A 15,928-nucleotide genomic window follows, 5' to 3' on the forward strand; every position below is an offset into this window, starting at 1 on the left:
TCCCTGGGCACTATGGGACAATTTAGCACGGCCGGTTCCCTAACCTGCACATCCCTGGCACTATGGGACAATTTAGCACGGCCAATCCACCCTAACCTGCACATCCCTGGGCACTATGGGACAGTTTAGCACGGCCAATCCACCCTAACCAGCACATCCCTGGGCACTATGGGACAGTTTAGCACGGCCAGTCCACCCTAACCTGCACATCCCTGGGCACTATGGGACAATTTAGCACGGCCGGTTCCCTAACCTGCACATCCCTGGACACTATGGGACAGTTTAGCACGGCCAATCCACCCTAACCTGCACATCCCTGGACACTATGGGACAATTTAGCACGGCCAATCCCCCCTAACCTGCACATCCCTGGGCACTATGGGACAATTTAGCATGGCCAATCCACCCTAACCTGCACATCACTGGGCACTATGTGACAATTTAGCACGGCCAATCCCCCCTAACCTGCACATCCCTGGGCACTATGCGACAATTTAGCATGGCCAATCCACCCTAACCTGCACATCACTGGGCACTATGTGACAATTTAGCACGGCCAATCCACCCTAACCTGCACATCCCTGGGCACTATGGGACAATTTAGCACGGCCGGTTCCCTAACCTGCACATCCCTGGACACTATGGGACAGTTTAGCACGGCCAATCCACCCTAACCTGCATATCCCTGGACACTATGGGACAATTTAGCACGGCCAATCCCCCCTAACCTGCACATCCCTGGGCACTATGGGACAATTTAGCATGGCCAATCCACCCTAACCTGCACATCACTGGGCACTATGTGACAATTTAGCATGGCCAATCCACCCTAACCTGCACATCCCTGGACACTATGGGACAGTTTAGCACGGCCAATCCACTCTAACCTGTGCATCCTTTGGACTGTTGGGAGGAAACTGCAGCTCCCGAAGGACTCCCCCGCAGACACAGGGGAGAATGTACAAACTCCACACAGACAGTCACCCTGGGTCCCTGGCGCTGTGAGGCAGTAGCGTTAACCATCAGAGGACACACTGCTTCCATGAATAGGAAGAGGCAGAGCATAAAAGCCATAGGTTATGCTAAACCCTTGGCCGGATTACAGGCTCCGTTCCAGCAATCGTTACATTTGTATTCAATCTTTGGGCAGACTTGTGGGAGTTTTCGAGGGGCAGACATTGGGTAAGGTAGAGGAGATGCTGGAAGGAAGTGACATGGGGGGGGGGGGCATTGATTGCCCGGAGAAGGGGCTGAGGATTGTCTGTGTCTACGTCTCCCTCTCCCTCCCACCCTTCGCGCTGGGCTCAAGCGGGATCTGGTATCTAGTGGCGGTCTGAGCCAAGGGGTTTAATCCTTGGAGTGGGACGGGCAGGAGCCAGCTACAACTTGCAGCTGACTCTCTGACCTGCGCAGATGAGAACTGAGGGAACTGTCTCACAGGGAGGGATTTAGGGGCCCGAACTGAGGAGGGAAGGACGGGCTGCTTTAAAAACCCAAAACCAAGAAGAAACCCGACCCCGCGGCACAGACTAACCTTGATTGTTTGTCTCCAGCACGTGGGACATGCAGAGAAACCGCTCCAGATCCAGGTCCTGGTGGTGGAAGTACCAATCCTCCACGACCTCCTCGTACTGCTCCAGCATCTTCTCACACTGAGAGAAGGAACACCCACAGATGTTGGGCTGGCTTGGGTCGAATTGCGCTGGACAGTGTTCCATTATAAATGCAATGCTCAACTTTTTTTTTTCGAGATTGAAACCTCTGCCCTCGTTTTCCTGCCCCACCCCTTCTCGATGGCTCGCTTTCTTCTCTCGATATTCCCCCCCCCCCCCCCGCCTTTCTGCTTTCATAACACGATCGATCCCACCATCCGCACCTCCTCTGGGCTCGCCTTGTGCTCTGCCTCACTCCATGAACGTTTGGGTCACTAACTCTCTCAAGCACGGCTCCCACCTGATCGCACATATTTCCTTGGACAACCCCCCCCCCCCCCCCCCCCCCGAACATCCCCCCCACACAGCCATCGTCTCCCGTTTGGCTGAAGAAAAGACCACCAACTTCTCCCGATTCTGACCAAATGTCCCAGCTCCGAAACCTTACCTCATGTCTCTCTCTCTCTCCAAAGGAGCTGGTAGATCCTGTGTGAGTGAGAGGCGAGGGAAAGGGGAGCAGGGGCCACGAGCAAGGGTGAGGGGAGTGGAGGGTGCGAGGGGGAGCGTGAGTGAGGGGGAGGGCTGCGAAGGGGGGTTGGAGGTTTTCCATCTATTACCCACTGGCAAGCCTTGCTAGATCTCACTCAGTACCATATGGAATCGGCGAACGATTCAAGCATAGAAAATGGCCATTTGGCCTATCGCGCCTATGCTGGCCCTATGAAGGAGCTACACCAACCCCCCCCCACCCACACATAGCCTGCACCCAATGTCCCCCCCACACCAGACTTCTCTTCAGATCCTCTTTTGAAACGTCAGCATACTCTCAGCAAACACGTTCCAAGTCAAGTGTGGCACTGCAGTGTGTCCAGCGGGGATTCACACGGATGATCCCTGGAATGGCAGGTCTAACATATGAGGAACGGCTGAGGATCCTGGGATTGTATTCATTGGACTTTAGAAGATTAAGGGGAGATCTAATACAAACGTACAAGATAATACATGGCTTGGAAAGGGTGGACGCTAGGAAATTGTTTCCGTTAGGCGAGGAGACTAGGACCCGTGGACACAGCCTTAGAATTAGAGGGGGTAAATTCAGAACAGAAATGCGGAGACATTTCTTCAACCAGAGAGTGGTGGGCCTGTGGAATTCATTGCCGCAGAGTGCAGTGGAGGCCGGGACGCTAAATGTCTTCAAGGCAGAAGTTGATAAATTCTTGATGTCACAAGGAATTAAGGGCTACGGGGAGAATGCGGGTAAGTGGAGTTGAAATGCCCATCAGCCATGATTGAATGGCGGAGTGGACTCGATGGGCCGAATGGCCTCATTTCCGCTCCTATGTCTTATGGTCTAAGTCCCTAACTCTGCCCCTACGTCTGGTGCGAAGGACCCCGATCAGAGTGCTGGCACTGGGAGGGAGGGGGAAAGCCCAGGGTCACACGTAAAGATCAGTTGGCGGCTCCAGGCTCCGCTAACACCTTCAGTGAACGGCTGCTGATAACAGACGCAGAGGGGTGGACAAACAATGCAGTCCAGCAGAGGGGCCAGGCTTACCTGCTTTTTCAGATCCGTCACCTCAGCCGAGGGCTCATCCCACATTTCGAACGGGAGTCCCAGCTCCACCTTGACTCCTTTGCTCACCAGGTTCTTCAGGGTCATCATTGTCTCACTGGTTCCCTGAGAGAAAACAAACCAGAACTAAATACGCTGCAGGCTCTCAGCACAGAGCCTGCCGTCACCTTCCTCCTGCTACTGACTGGCGAGGCCTCCTCTGGAGCACTCTGTCTGGTTCTGGTCTCCCTGTTACAGGAAGGATAGGATTAAACTGGAGAGGGCTCAGAAGAGATTTACCAGGATGTTGCCGGGTATGGAAGGTTTGGGTTATAAGGAGAGGCTGGATTGGCCGGGACTTTATCCACTGGAGTGCAGGAGGTTCAGGGGTGACTTTATAGAGGTTTATAAAATCATGAGGGGTATAAATAAGGTGCCTTTTCCCCAGGGTGGAGGAGTTCAAGACTAGGGCCCATATTTTTAGAGTGAGAGAAGAAAGATTTCAAACAGACACGAGAGCTGACCATTTTTTTTTACATAGAGTGGTGTGTGTGTGTGTAATGAACTTTGAGCAAGTGGTGGATATAGGGACAGCTTAAAAGCCATATGGAGAAAGACAAGGTTTGGAGGGAGATGGGCCGTGTTGGTGTTAGGGAACAGAACTAGAACAGGCATAGTGGGGGGGGAGGCACTCCAACAGCTCTGCATCAGGGAGGGAATAGGTGAGCAAGAGCTCAGAGAGGTGGGTTTGAAGGGGTATCAGAGGGGCAAGAGACACAGGTGAGAGGGATTGCTTCAGCAGCTTAGGGCTCAGAAAGCTGAACATTCGAATACCCCCACGGCAAATTGTGGAAGTTGAATCCAATAAAACTCTGGAATTAAGAATATAAGGATGGCCATGATTATTGGGAGAAAGAGAGGACTGCAGATAGAGTCACAGAGATGTACAGCATGGAAACAGACCCTTCGGCCCAACCCGTCCATGCTGATCAGATATCCTAACCTAATCTGGTCCCATTTGCCAGCACCTGACCCATATCCCTCCAAACCCTTCCTATTCATATACCCATCCAAATGCCTCTTCAATGTTGTAATTGTACCAGCCTCCACCACTTCCTCTGGCAGCTCATTCCATACACACGTACCACCCTCTGTGTGAAAAAGTTGCCCCTTAGGTCTCTTTTATATCTTTCCCCTCTCACCCTAAACCTATACCCTCTAGATCTGGTCTCCCCAACCCCAGGGAAAAGACTTTGCCTATTTACCCTATCCATGCCCCTCATAATTTTGTAAACCTCTATAAGGTCACCCCTCAGCCTCCGACGCTCCAGGGAAAACAGCCCCAGCCTGTTCAGCCTCTCCCTGTAGCTCAGATCCTCCAACCCTGGCAGCATCCTTGTAAATCTTTCCTGAACCCTTTCAAGTTTCATAACATCTTTCTGATAGGAAGCAGAGCAGAGTCAAAAGGTGTGGTGCTGGGAAAGCACAGCCGGTCAGTCAGCATCCAAGGAGCAGGAGAACCGATGTTTCCTGGTGAAGAGCTTATGCCTGAAACGTCAATTCTCCTGTTCCTCGGATGCTGCCTGACCTGCTGTGCTTTCCCAGCAACACATTTTTTGACCATGATTATTGAGAAAAACTGAAGCGGTTCATTCGGAGAAGGAAATCTGCCATCGTTACCCTCTGGGCAATTGGGATGGACAATAATGTGGGCCCAGCCAGCGACACAGAGATCCTGAGGGTGAATAAATGTAATCAATGGGTTGCATATAATTAAAACCAGAGACCAGAATTGACAGGGGAGGCGTGGGGCTGGAGGGCCCTGGGATATGGAGTGTACCACAAGAGGGTGGGGAGTTTAACACCAGCGTGTTACTTAACACAAGAGCTGCTGTAGGTCATTGAGCATAGGCAACTGGTCGTATGGAGACCACGGAGTCATGATCATACAGCACGGAAACAGACCCTTCGGCCCAACTCGTCCATGCTGACCAGGTCCCCTAAACTGAACGTGTTCCGTTTGCCTGCGTTTGGCCCCTATCCCTCTAAACCTTGCTTTTCCATGTACCTGTCCAAATGCCTTTTAAATGTCATAATTGTACCGGCCTCCACCACTTCCTCTGACAGCTCATTCCATACACGCACCACCCGCTGAGTGAAAAAGTTGCCCCTTAGGTCCCTTTCCCCTCTCACCTTAAACCTAAGGCCTCTAGTTCTGGACTCCCTCCCCACCCCTGGTGGAAAAGACTTTATTCTGCACTCAGTCATATTGATGGAGGAGGTGATGAGTTTTATCATCAGTAAAAGTACATCCACATTCACCAACAGCACACCAAGTTTTAAAAAATTCATTGACAGAAAGGGATTCCAGGTGAAGGGCTTATGCCCGGAACGTTGATTCCCCTGCTCCTCGGATGCTGCCTGACCTGCTGTCCTTTTCCAGCACCACACTCTCGACTCTGATCTCCAGCATCTGCGTTTCTTGGAGTTGCTGGCCATCCCTAATTGCCCAGAGGGCTGTGCAGAGCCAGCCACGTTGCTGTGGGTCTGGAGTCACTTGTAGGCCAGACCAGGTCAGGATGGCGGTTTCCTGGGCGTGAGTGAACCAACAACTGACGACACGTGTCCGTCATTGGACTCTTAATCCCAGAATTGTTTTTTTTGGTGAATTCAAATTCCACCTCCTGCCGTGGCGAGAGTCGAACCCAGGTGCTGCGGGAGTTTTCCTGGGTCGCTGGATTAACGGTCCAGGAATCACTAGGCCATCGCCCCTCCCATGCAGGTTCGGAATCTGACTGAGTAGAGTTGTTCTGTTCCTGTGGTGACCCCTGCTGTACAAAAACCGCTCAATACAAATATACTCAAAGTGGTGCTGATGTAACCCCGTTAACTTCAAAAGTTGGTGTTTTAGAAAAAGCATTCCCAATTCGCATTAACGGAAGATGCGTTATAGCTGAACTACCTGTAGTTAGGTGCAGTCGGGTCTGATATAACGTGACAGTCCCATTCTCGTGCGATCTCGCATTATAAGAAAATCGCGCAATAGCCATGCCATTTAAACTAATGGGTGGTGTCACGGTGGTTAGCACTGCTGCCTCACAGCGCCAGGCACACGGGTTCAATTCCAGCCTCGGGCGACTGTCTGTGTGGAGTTTGCACGTTCTCTGTGTCTGTGTGGGTTTGTTCCTACAGTTCAAAAATGTGCAGGTTTGGGTGGATTGGCCGTGTTGAATTGCCCCATAGTGTTCTGGGAGTGTCCGTTTGGGTGGATTGGCTATGCTGAATTGCTCCATAGTGTTCAGGGAGTGTCCGTTAGGGTGGATTGGCCGTGCTGAATTGCCCCATAGTGTTCAGGGAGTGTCCGTTAGGGTGGATTGGCCGTGCTGAATTGCCCCATAGTGTTCAGGGAGTGTCCGTTTAGGGTGGATTGGCCGTGCTGAATTGCCCCATAGTGTTCAGGGAGTGTCCGTTTGGGCAATTCAGCACGGCCAATCCACCCTAAATGGACACTCCCTGAACACTATGGGGCAATTCAGCACGGCCAATCCACCCTTAGTGTTCAGGGACGTGCCAGTTAAGTGCATTAGTCAGAAGGAAATATAGGTTAGGGGGAATGGGTCTGGGCAGGTTACTCTTCGGAGGGTCGGTGTGGACTTGTTGGGCCGAAGGGGCCTGTTTCCACACTGTAGGGATTCTATTCTGATGGGGGTGGAATCGCATTATAGCCAGTACAGGCAAGGAAAGCTCACATTCTGCAAATAATGGTTTAAACTCTTCAATCACATTAAAGCCAATTCATGTTGAAGAGACACATTATAGCAGAACCCAGTGTACCAGCTCATTAAAGCACATTGGCACCATCAGCTGGACAATACAGGAGTGTGCAGCAGCAGCAGCAGCCACACTGTGTCGAGGGTTACAGAGGGGCTAGGATGGGTCTGTTTCCCTTAACAGGGGATGGGCTATAGATTTCAAATGATCAGGAGAATGATCAAAAGGAAGAACTTTGCTTTCTCCCCACACAGAGGCTCTCAAGTCGCTGCCTGAAAGGGTTAGCGAAGGTGGAAATCCTTGACACATTTTGGGAATGTAGCTCCGATGCCTTGAGCTGTAAGGATACAGGCCGAACGCTGCAAGGTGGGTTTGAGCTGGCGATGTGGCTGGTGTGGGCTGAGTGGCCTCCTCCTGTGCTGTAAACAGCTGTGCGATCAGGCCAGGATTCAGAGTCAAAGCAAGGCTGCTCCAAAGAAGGAACAAACGTTGACTCTGCTTTCTCTCTCTCTCTGTGCACAGAACCTGTTGAGTTTCTCTGGCGCTTTCCAGTACCCTCAGTGCCTAGTGGGACTAACAGCGCTAACAAAACAGCGCAGCCAACTTCAGACCGGGGACAGGCACAGGGGCGAACTGAAGGCTGCTGCTCGATCTAATGTTAACTTTGTGAAAAGGCACTTCTACCTTTGCATAGCGCAAGCTCCCGGGTCGCTCGGCGTGTACGTTGTATTGCAGAATTCTCTCACAGATGTTATCCATGGCATCAGCTAGCCGGGTCTCCCTAACAGATGGGGATGGGGTTGGGGGAGGGAATAGAAGGGAGGGTGGGGTGAGAGAAGAGAAAGAATCAGTCAGTCGCAGTGAGCAAATTCACTTCAAGCTGACAACTCGGGGCCATTTGACTGCAACCAGAAGGCAATCGTTGTTTCCCTCTGACTTTGGCTAACTTGAATACTTGTTCTGAGCTGTTCTCTGTCTCTCTGTCTCTCTCTCTGTGTCTGTCTGACACTCTCTCTCTTCTCCCCACCCGCCCCCCCCCCCCCCTCCCAAAATGTCTCTTCTCAGACTCTGAAGACTAACAATGCTCAGAAAGAAAAACAGCATTTATTGCCCCATGGGAAGGTGGGTGGCAGCAGCAGGGGGAGGGGTGTGTGTGTGTGCGCTCCCTTCTTGAACTATCACTGTCCCGTGTGGTTTTGGGACACCCACACAGTGCCTTTAGGGATTCTGACCCATTGACACTGTAGGAACGGTCGATATATTTCCAAGTCTGGATGGCGAGTGGTTTGGAGGTGAACTTGCAAGGGGTGGTGTTCCCATGTATCTGCTGCCCTTGTCCTTCTTGGTGGAAGTGGTCATGAGTTTGGAAGGTGCTACCTGAGGATCTTTGGTGAGTTGCATCTTGTAGGTGGTACACACTGCTGCTACTGAGCGTCGGTGGGGGAGGGAGGGGATGTGGTGCCAATCAAGCGGGGGGCTGCTTTGTCCCTGGATGGTGTCGGGTTTCTCGAGTGTTGTTGGGGCTGCATCCATTCCTTCACACTCCTGACCGGTGTCTCATTACAGAGCAGAGCAGCTCCTGCGTATATTGTGGGCGGCACGGTGGCACAGTGGTTAGCACTGCTGCCTCACAGCGCCAGAGACCCGGGTTCAATTCCCGCCTCAGGCGACCGACTGTGTGGAGTTTGCACATTCTCCCCGTGTCTGTGTGGGTATCCTCCGGGTGTTCCGTTTTTCCTCCCACAGTCCAAAGATGTGCAGGTCAGGTGAATTGGCCATGCTAAATTGTCCGTAGTGTTAGGTAAGGGGTAAATGTAGGGGTATGGGTGGTTTGCGCTTCGGCGGGTCGGTGTGGACTTGTTGGGCCGAAGGGCCTGTTTCCACACTGTAAAGTAATCTAATCTAATCTAATCACTGAGCAAATCCCTGTGTATATTGAAGAAATTTCTCCCCCTCCTCAGTCCAGCAGCCTGAGCCCAGTCCCTGTGCTCTAGATCACACACAGCCCGCAGTAAGTATCCATTCGTCAAGGCCAGGAATCTGACAGGGAATGAACCGCAGCCTGGGGAAGGTGTTCCAGGGAATTCAGACAGTGAAGGGAGGTTGTTAGCGGGAAACCGGGAACAAAGCAGAAACCATGAGTGGGCCGCCGAATGGATGATTGCGCAGCACTTACGACGTGTTGTACTTGATCTTTCGCTTGCGTTTCCCATTGTCCAGCACTTCTCCGAGCTCCAACACCTCCTTGGAACGTTTCGTCTTGTCTAGAGCAGACTGCAGCTCCAGTGTGAGAAACTTGCACACTTCACACCAGACACACACACACAGACAGAACAACGTGAAAGAGTTAGGTGCTACGCAGTAGAAAGGTTTCCGTTTGATTTTTCTCCCCCCCCACCCCCGCCAATGTCTTGCTTATGGCTTAGAAATACACGCCAGCTGTGCACCCAGTGCTGCCACGGGCCAAACCAGTGCCTCTGCCAACATGAGAAACGTCACTGGCCTCCCCAGCACCCTGTACAGCAGCAGTAGGCACCTTCGAACCTGCCCTGCCACTCAATAAGGACATGGCTGATCTTTTCATGGCCTCGGCTCCACTCACCCACCTGCTCACCCTAACCCTTAATTCCTTCATTGTTCAAAACAAAAAAATCTGTCTTTGCCTTAGAAACATTCAACGGGGGTAGCCTCAACTGCTTCCCTGGGCAGGGAATTCCACAGATTCACAACCCTCTGGGGGAAAGACGTTCCTCCTCAACTCAGTCCCAAATCTGCTCCCCACTTATTTTGAGGCTATGCCCCTGTAATGGAAAATTAACAAATTTAACATTTACTGTGAAACTTGAAAGAGAATGCTTTTCTAAATTTAATGCTGTGCTGAGTGTTGCAGCCAGGAGACAGCTTGTCTCTGTTTGAACTCTGTAAACATTCAACTTGACCTCGCGACGGTCAAATTCAGTGAAAGCTGAGGAAAGCATAAGAACAGCTATGTCCACGACCAGGGGATGAGAAAATAACAACTTAACTTTTCCCAGTCTTTGCCTTTGAGAGCGTGATAAGAATGGTATAAGAAGAGTGTCTGAATTATGCTCAAGTGCCCTTTACATGAGGCAGCTGGCTGAATGTATTGGGTCGGTTCTTCAGAATCTGAATAAAGATCTTTTCTTTGCTCTTGCTAACAGTTGAGTCGAGTTGATTTAATCTCCACGACACCTCCTATTTCTAGTTTCTCCCGCCAGTGGAAACAACCTCCCTGCTTCTCTCTTCTCTGTTCCCTTTATCATTTTACATATTTCTATAAGATTAGCTTTTAAATTCCAATCAGTATAGGCTTATTTACTGTTGCCACAGTACAGTGAAACGTTTTGTTCTGCGAGCAGTACAAACAGATCATAACACACAAAGACAAACAGACGATAGGGTGATGGAACAGAGTGAGGCGTACAGAGTTACGGTTGCACGGCAGTAGATAAAAAGATCAACATTGTAAATTTCAAATCTAAAGTCCAATGGGAAGCATCTGTTCCTGAATCTGCTGGTATGGGTTTTTAAGCTTTTGTATCATCTGGCTGATGGGAGAGCGTATAACCAGGGTGGGAGGGGTCTTTGATGATGTTGGTTGCCTTTTTGCCAATCTTTCCTCCTAAGCCAACCCTCTCAACTCCAGAATCGACCGAGTGAACTTCCTCTGCATCCCCTCCAGTGCCAGGACATCATTTCTCAGTAAGGAGACCAGGACTGCACACAGTACTCCAGCTGTGGCCTCACCAACACCCTATACAGCTGCAACATAACCTCCCTGTTTATAAACCCCATCCCTCCAGTGAGGATCTGAAACCTGAATACAGGCTGAGGTAACTAGTTGTTGTCAGGAACAACCGCGTAACAGATGTTCTTAATAACTTAGGCGGCAATAAAATGGCTTCTCAATGCAAATAACATGACAAAATGGCTGCATGGCTGCAAATTGACAATTCTGCTAAAAGCTGCATAAAATGGTTTTTAAGTCTACTATAGCTTCATAAGTGACTAACCACAGTCTGCTTCAATAGAGATTAGCAGACAATGCTCCCTTTACAGCATAGAAATAACTAGACTAGATAAGACATCACTGGCCATCCTAACTGACCTTCAGGTACAGGTGCAATGGCTCAGTTAGTGAGATAAGGGTGGCCTGAGTGTTGGAAAACAAAGTTGGTTTCCAGGAAATATCACTGGACCAAGTAACTGTCAAATAAAGCGATACTGATCGGTAACTGTTTGAATATACTATGCAATCATGGCCTGTACCCTTCTTTAAGGAAAGTCTAAAAATGTCTTTGTTTTAAGCCATGTGTGTAGCTTCTCCAAGGAATACCAAAGTGTATAGCCTCTGTGTTTGTGGACGCTCTGTGCCCAGCTGTATGAAGAAACAAAGAGAAGGACCAGACCAATTGCGAGTCCTTATTGACCAATCACGGAACAGAGAGACTGCCCCCCCCCCCGTCCCTCGAATCCAGATCTTCACGGGGAGATGGTGAAGCTGATCGATGAGGGTAGAGCAGTGGATGTTGTCTGTAATGGATTTTAGTAAGGCTTTCAACAAGGTCCCTCAATGGTAGGTCCTTCACTAGCAATGAAGGATGATAGTCCCTTTGCCTTCTTCATGACCTGCCGCACCTGCAAACCAACATTTTGAGGCAACGGTCAGTTAAAATCTAGACGGTCCCGCTCCTGTCTTGGAAGGCTCGCTTTCCGTCTACATCAAAGTTTAGTGCAATGTAGGCTTGACAGACAAGGCCAGGGATTCGTTGACCCTGAAAGAAGTGGCTTGTCAGGCCATCTACTGTTAGCCAGGCAGAGTAAAGCAGACCGGCCAACGATGACAGCTTGCCTTCCCTGAAGGACAGGAGTAAACCAGGTGGGTTGGTAACAACAGTAGCATGGCCTTTGGCTTCATCATCAAGACCATCTTTCAGTGCCACGGTCTGCCAACCACCACCAGTGTAAAAGCAGTGAAAGAAAAGTAATGGAAACAAAACACTGGAGATCACAGCGGGTCAGGCAGCATCCAGGGAGAGACAGCAAGCTAATGTTGAGCCTCGTTGACTCAGAGTTGACGTGAAGGTTCATTTCCAGACGTTTTGTCACCCTGCTTCACCTGTAGAGACAGTTTCGGCCCATGGATGGTGAGCAGGGAGGCGGTGAAGGGGCAGCTGTGGTAGCCCCTGCAGATACATGGGAAGGTGTAAAGAAAGGTGGGCCAAAGGGGTTCTTGGGGTGCAGTGCTAGTGTCCCTACCTCTAAGGCAGGAGGGCCAATTTCAAGTCTCACTTGCACCTGAGGCGTATGATAACATCCCTGAAAAGGTTGACTAAAAAAATACGAAAAGCGATATTTGGACTTGAATGCACTTGTCCTCCATTTTTAAGTGCTTAGGGCAACTGGAAGGACTGTACGGGTCACGACGGGGAGTCCATTGTGAAGTGTATGACATCAACCTCAGGCGACTGTGTGGAGTTTGCAAATTCTCCCCATGTCTGTGTGGGTTTCCTCCAGCTGCTCTGGTTTCCTCCCACAGTCCAAAGATGTGCAGGTTAGGATGGATTGGCCGTGCTAAATTGTCCCATAGTGCCCAGGGATGTGCAGGTTAGGGTGGATTGGCCGTGCTAAATTGTCCCATAGTGCCCAGGGATGTGCAGGTTAGGGTGGATTGGCCATGCTAAATTGTCCCATAGTGCCCAGGGATGTGCAGGTTAGGGTGGATTGGCCGTGCTGTATTGTCCCATAGTGCCCAGGGATGTGCAGGTTAGGGTGGATTGGCCGTGCTGTATTGTCCCATAGTGCCCAGGGATGTGAAGGTTAGGGTGGATTGGCCGTGCTGTATTGTCCCATAGTGCCCAGGGATGTGCAGGTTAGGGTGGATTGGCCGTGCTGTATTGTCCCATAGTGCCCAGGGATGTGCAGGTTTGGGTGGATTGGCCGTGCTAAATTGTCCCATAGTGCCCAGGGATGTGCAGGTTAGGGTGGATTGGCCGTGCTGTATTGTCCCATAGTGCCCAGGGATGTGCAGGTTAGGGTGGATTGGCCGTGCTGTATTGTCCCATAGTGCCCAGGGATGTGCAGGTTAGGGTGGATTGGCCGTGCTGTATTGTCCCATAGTGCCCAGGGATGTACAGGTTAGGGTGGATTGGCCGTGCTGTATTGTCCCATAGTGCCCAGGGATGTGCAGGTTAGGGGGGATTGGCCGTGCTGTATTGTCCCATAGTGCCCAGGGATGTGCAGGTTAGGGTGGATTGGCCGTGCTAAATTGTCCCATAGTGCCCAGGGATGTGCAGGTTAGGGTGGATTGGCCATGCTAAATTGTCCCATAGTGCCCAGGTATGTGCAGGTTAGGGTGGATTGGCCGTGCTAAATTGTCCCATAGTGCCCAGGGATGTGCAGGTTAGGGTGGATTGGCCGTGCTAAATTGTCGAGGAGAAAGTGAGGTCTGCAGATGCTGGAGATCAAAGTTGAAACTTTATTGCTGGAACAGCACAGCAGGTCAGGCAGCATCCAGGGAACAGGAGATTCGACGTTTCGGGCACAGGCCCTTCTTCAGGAAACTGAAGAAGGGCCTGTGCCCGAAACGTCGAATCTGCTGTTCCCTGGATGCTGCCTGACCTGCTGTGCTGTTCCAGCAATAAAGTTTCAACGTGCTAAATTGTCCCATAGTGCCCAGGGATGTGCAGGTTAGGGTGGATTGGTCAGGGGAAATATAAAACTAATAGAAATACATCTGGGTGGGATACTCTCCAGAGGGTCGGTGTGGACTTGTTGGGCCAAATGGCCTGTTTCCACACTGTAGCGTTTCTATGACTTGGACCAGTCAGTTTTGCTGCTTCGTTCAGAACGTTGGGAATTAAACCCAAGTCTTCAGAACATTTGCCAAGACCTCTGGATTAAGATGCAATTCCTCTTAAAACTGAACCACTGAACCAACACAGCTCCTCCAAAGACATACCTTTCTTTGAGATTTTAATTCAAACTACAACAACGCAGTGCTCAATCCTGTGGTCCCAAATTTCCTTGTCGAGTTATACAACACGGAAACAGACCCTTCAGCTCCACTCTTCCATGTCGACCGAATATCCTAAACTAACTTAGTCCCCGTTTACCAGCAATCTATCCATCTAAACCCTTCCTATTTCAGTTAAAAATCACACATCATCATCAGGTTATAGTCCAACAGGTTTAATTGGAAGCACTAGCTTTCGGAGCAACGCTCCTTCATCAGGTGGTAGCAGAGGGCTCAATCCTAACACAGAATTTATCGCAAAAATTTACAGTGTGAGGTAATTGAAGTTATATATTGAAAAATTGATTGTCTGTTGAGTCTTTCATCTGTTTGAATACCGTGATAGTTTCACTTCTTTCATGTGTAAATCACAAAACCTTTTTTTAAAAAGTTGCATTCTCAGGTTAGCTGTTAACAATGGTGATAGCTAGACAATATGTTGAAGGTGTTAGCCCCCTGTGTTCTCTGTCTATGCCATAATGTTTAGATCGATTCTAATCTAAAAAGTGAGATAACGGAGTTTTACATGAATGCATGCAGTTTTTGAGCAAAGTAACCCTGCAAGTACAAATTCACCCCACAAAATATATGTGCGCATGTGGGTCTTTGTCTGTGTGTGTGTGTTCTTGTCAAGGTTTGGGGGTTGTGAGTGTGAGAAAGTGTATGTGTGTGTAGCGAGTGTAGAGTGTCTTAAGTCTGTGAGGGGGTGTATGTGTGAGTGTGTGTCTGTAAGGGTGTGTGCGCACGTCTGTGTATATGTGTGTCCGTGTGTATAGGAGTGCCTGTGTGTGTGTGTAGGAGTGTCTGTGTGTGTGTGTATATAATGTAATGGTGGTCACCTGTAATGTGACATGAACCCAAGGTCCCGGTAGAGGCCCTCCCTATGGGTACCGAACTTAGCTATCAGCCTCTGCTCGGCCACTTTTCGCTGCTGCCTGTCCCGAAGTCCGCCTTGGAGGATGGTCACCCGAAGGTCCGAGGCTGAATGTCCTGGACCACTGAAGTGTTCCCCAACTGGGAGGGAACCCCCCTGTCTGTTGATTGTTGTGCGGTGCCCATTCATCCGTTGTCGTAGCCTTTGCTCGGTTTCCCCTATGTACCATGCCTCCGGGCATCCTTACCTGCAACGTATAAGATAGACAACATTGGCTGGGTCACATGAGTACCTGCCATATACAATGTGGGAGGTGTCCCCACGTGTAATGGTGGTATCTATGTCCACACTCTGACATGTCTTGCAGTGCCTACCGTGACAGGGTTGTATGGAGTTGTCCTGAGAGCTGGGCAGCTTGCTACAAACAATGATCTTTTTGAGGTTTGGCAGTTGTTTAAAGACAAGTAGTGGAGGTGTGGGGAAGGTCTTGGCGAGTGCTCATCCTCATTGATAATGTGTTGCAGGGCACGAAGAACATGGTGTAATTTTTCAGTGCCTGGGACGTACTGAACAACGAAGGGTACCCTGTCGGTTGCAGCACGCGCCTGTCTCCTGAGGAGGTCAATAGTGTTCCTTGCTGTGGCACGTCGGAAATGGCAGTCGATGAGTTGAGCATCGTACCCAATTCTTGTGAGGTCATCCTTGAGTACTTCCAGGTGTCCGTCATGTTCCTCCTCCTCTGAGCAGATCCGGTGTATGCGTAGGGCTTGTCCATAGGGAATGGCTGTTTTAATATGTTTTGGGTGGAAGCTGGAGAAGTATAGCATTGGGAGGGTGTCTGTGGGTTTGCGGTAGAGTGTGGTGCTGAGGTTTCCGTCCTTGATGGAGACGCAGGTGTACATTGGGGAAACCGAGCAAAGGCTATGACAACGGATGAATGGGCACCGCACAACAACCAACAGACAGGAGGGTTCCCTCCCAGTTGGGGAGCACTTCAGTGGTCCAGGATATTCAGCCTCAGACCTTCAGGTGACCATCCTCCA

General features: G+C 50.3%; 1 protein-coding gene across 3 annotated transcripts in view; it reads right to left on the minus strand.

The window, feature by feature from the left end:
• Nucleotides 1-15,928, minus strand: part of cnpy4 (canopy FGF signaling regulator 4) — a 45,402-nt gene that overhangs the window by 27,827 nt on the left and 1,647 nt on the right. For all 3 annotated transcript variants that reach the window (XM_087982973.1, XM_043683668.2, XM_087982972.1), the window contains exons 2-5: nucleotides 9,152-9,278; nucleotides 7,660-7,756; nucleotides 3,208-3,330; nucleotides 1,535-1,652 (exon numbers count right to left, since the gene is read on the minus strand). In XM_087982973.1, the coding sequence (XP_087839099.1) occupies nucleotides 1,535-1,652; nucleotides 3,208-3,330; nucleotides 7,660-7,756; nucleotides 9,152-9,278 (465 nt within the window). The remainder of the gene's footprint in view (nucleotides 1-1,534; nucleotides 1,653-3,207; nucleotides 3,331-7,659; nucleotides 7,757-9,151; nucleotides 9,279-15,928) is intronic.

Source organism: Chiloscyllium plagiosum, unplaced genomic scaffold (genome assembly GCF_037043375.1).
Source record: "Chiloscyllium plagiosum isolate Xiang-an unplaced genomic scaffold, Cpla_swu_hap1 HiC_scaffold_44, whole genome shotgun sequence".
NCBI classification, from domain to species: Eukaryota; Metazoa; Chordata; class Chondrichthyes; order Orectolobiformes; family Hemiscylliidae; genus Chiloscyllium; species Chiloscyllium plagiosum.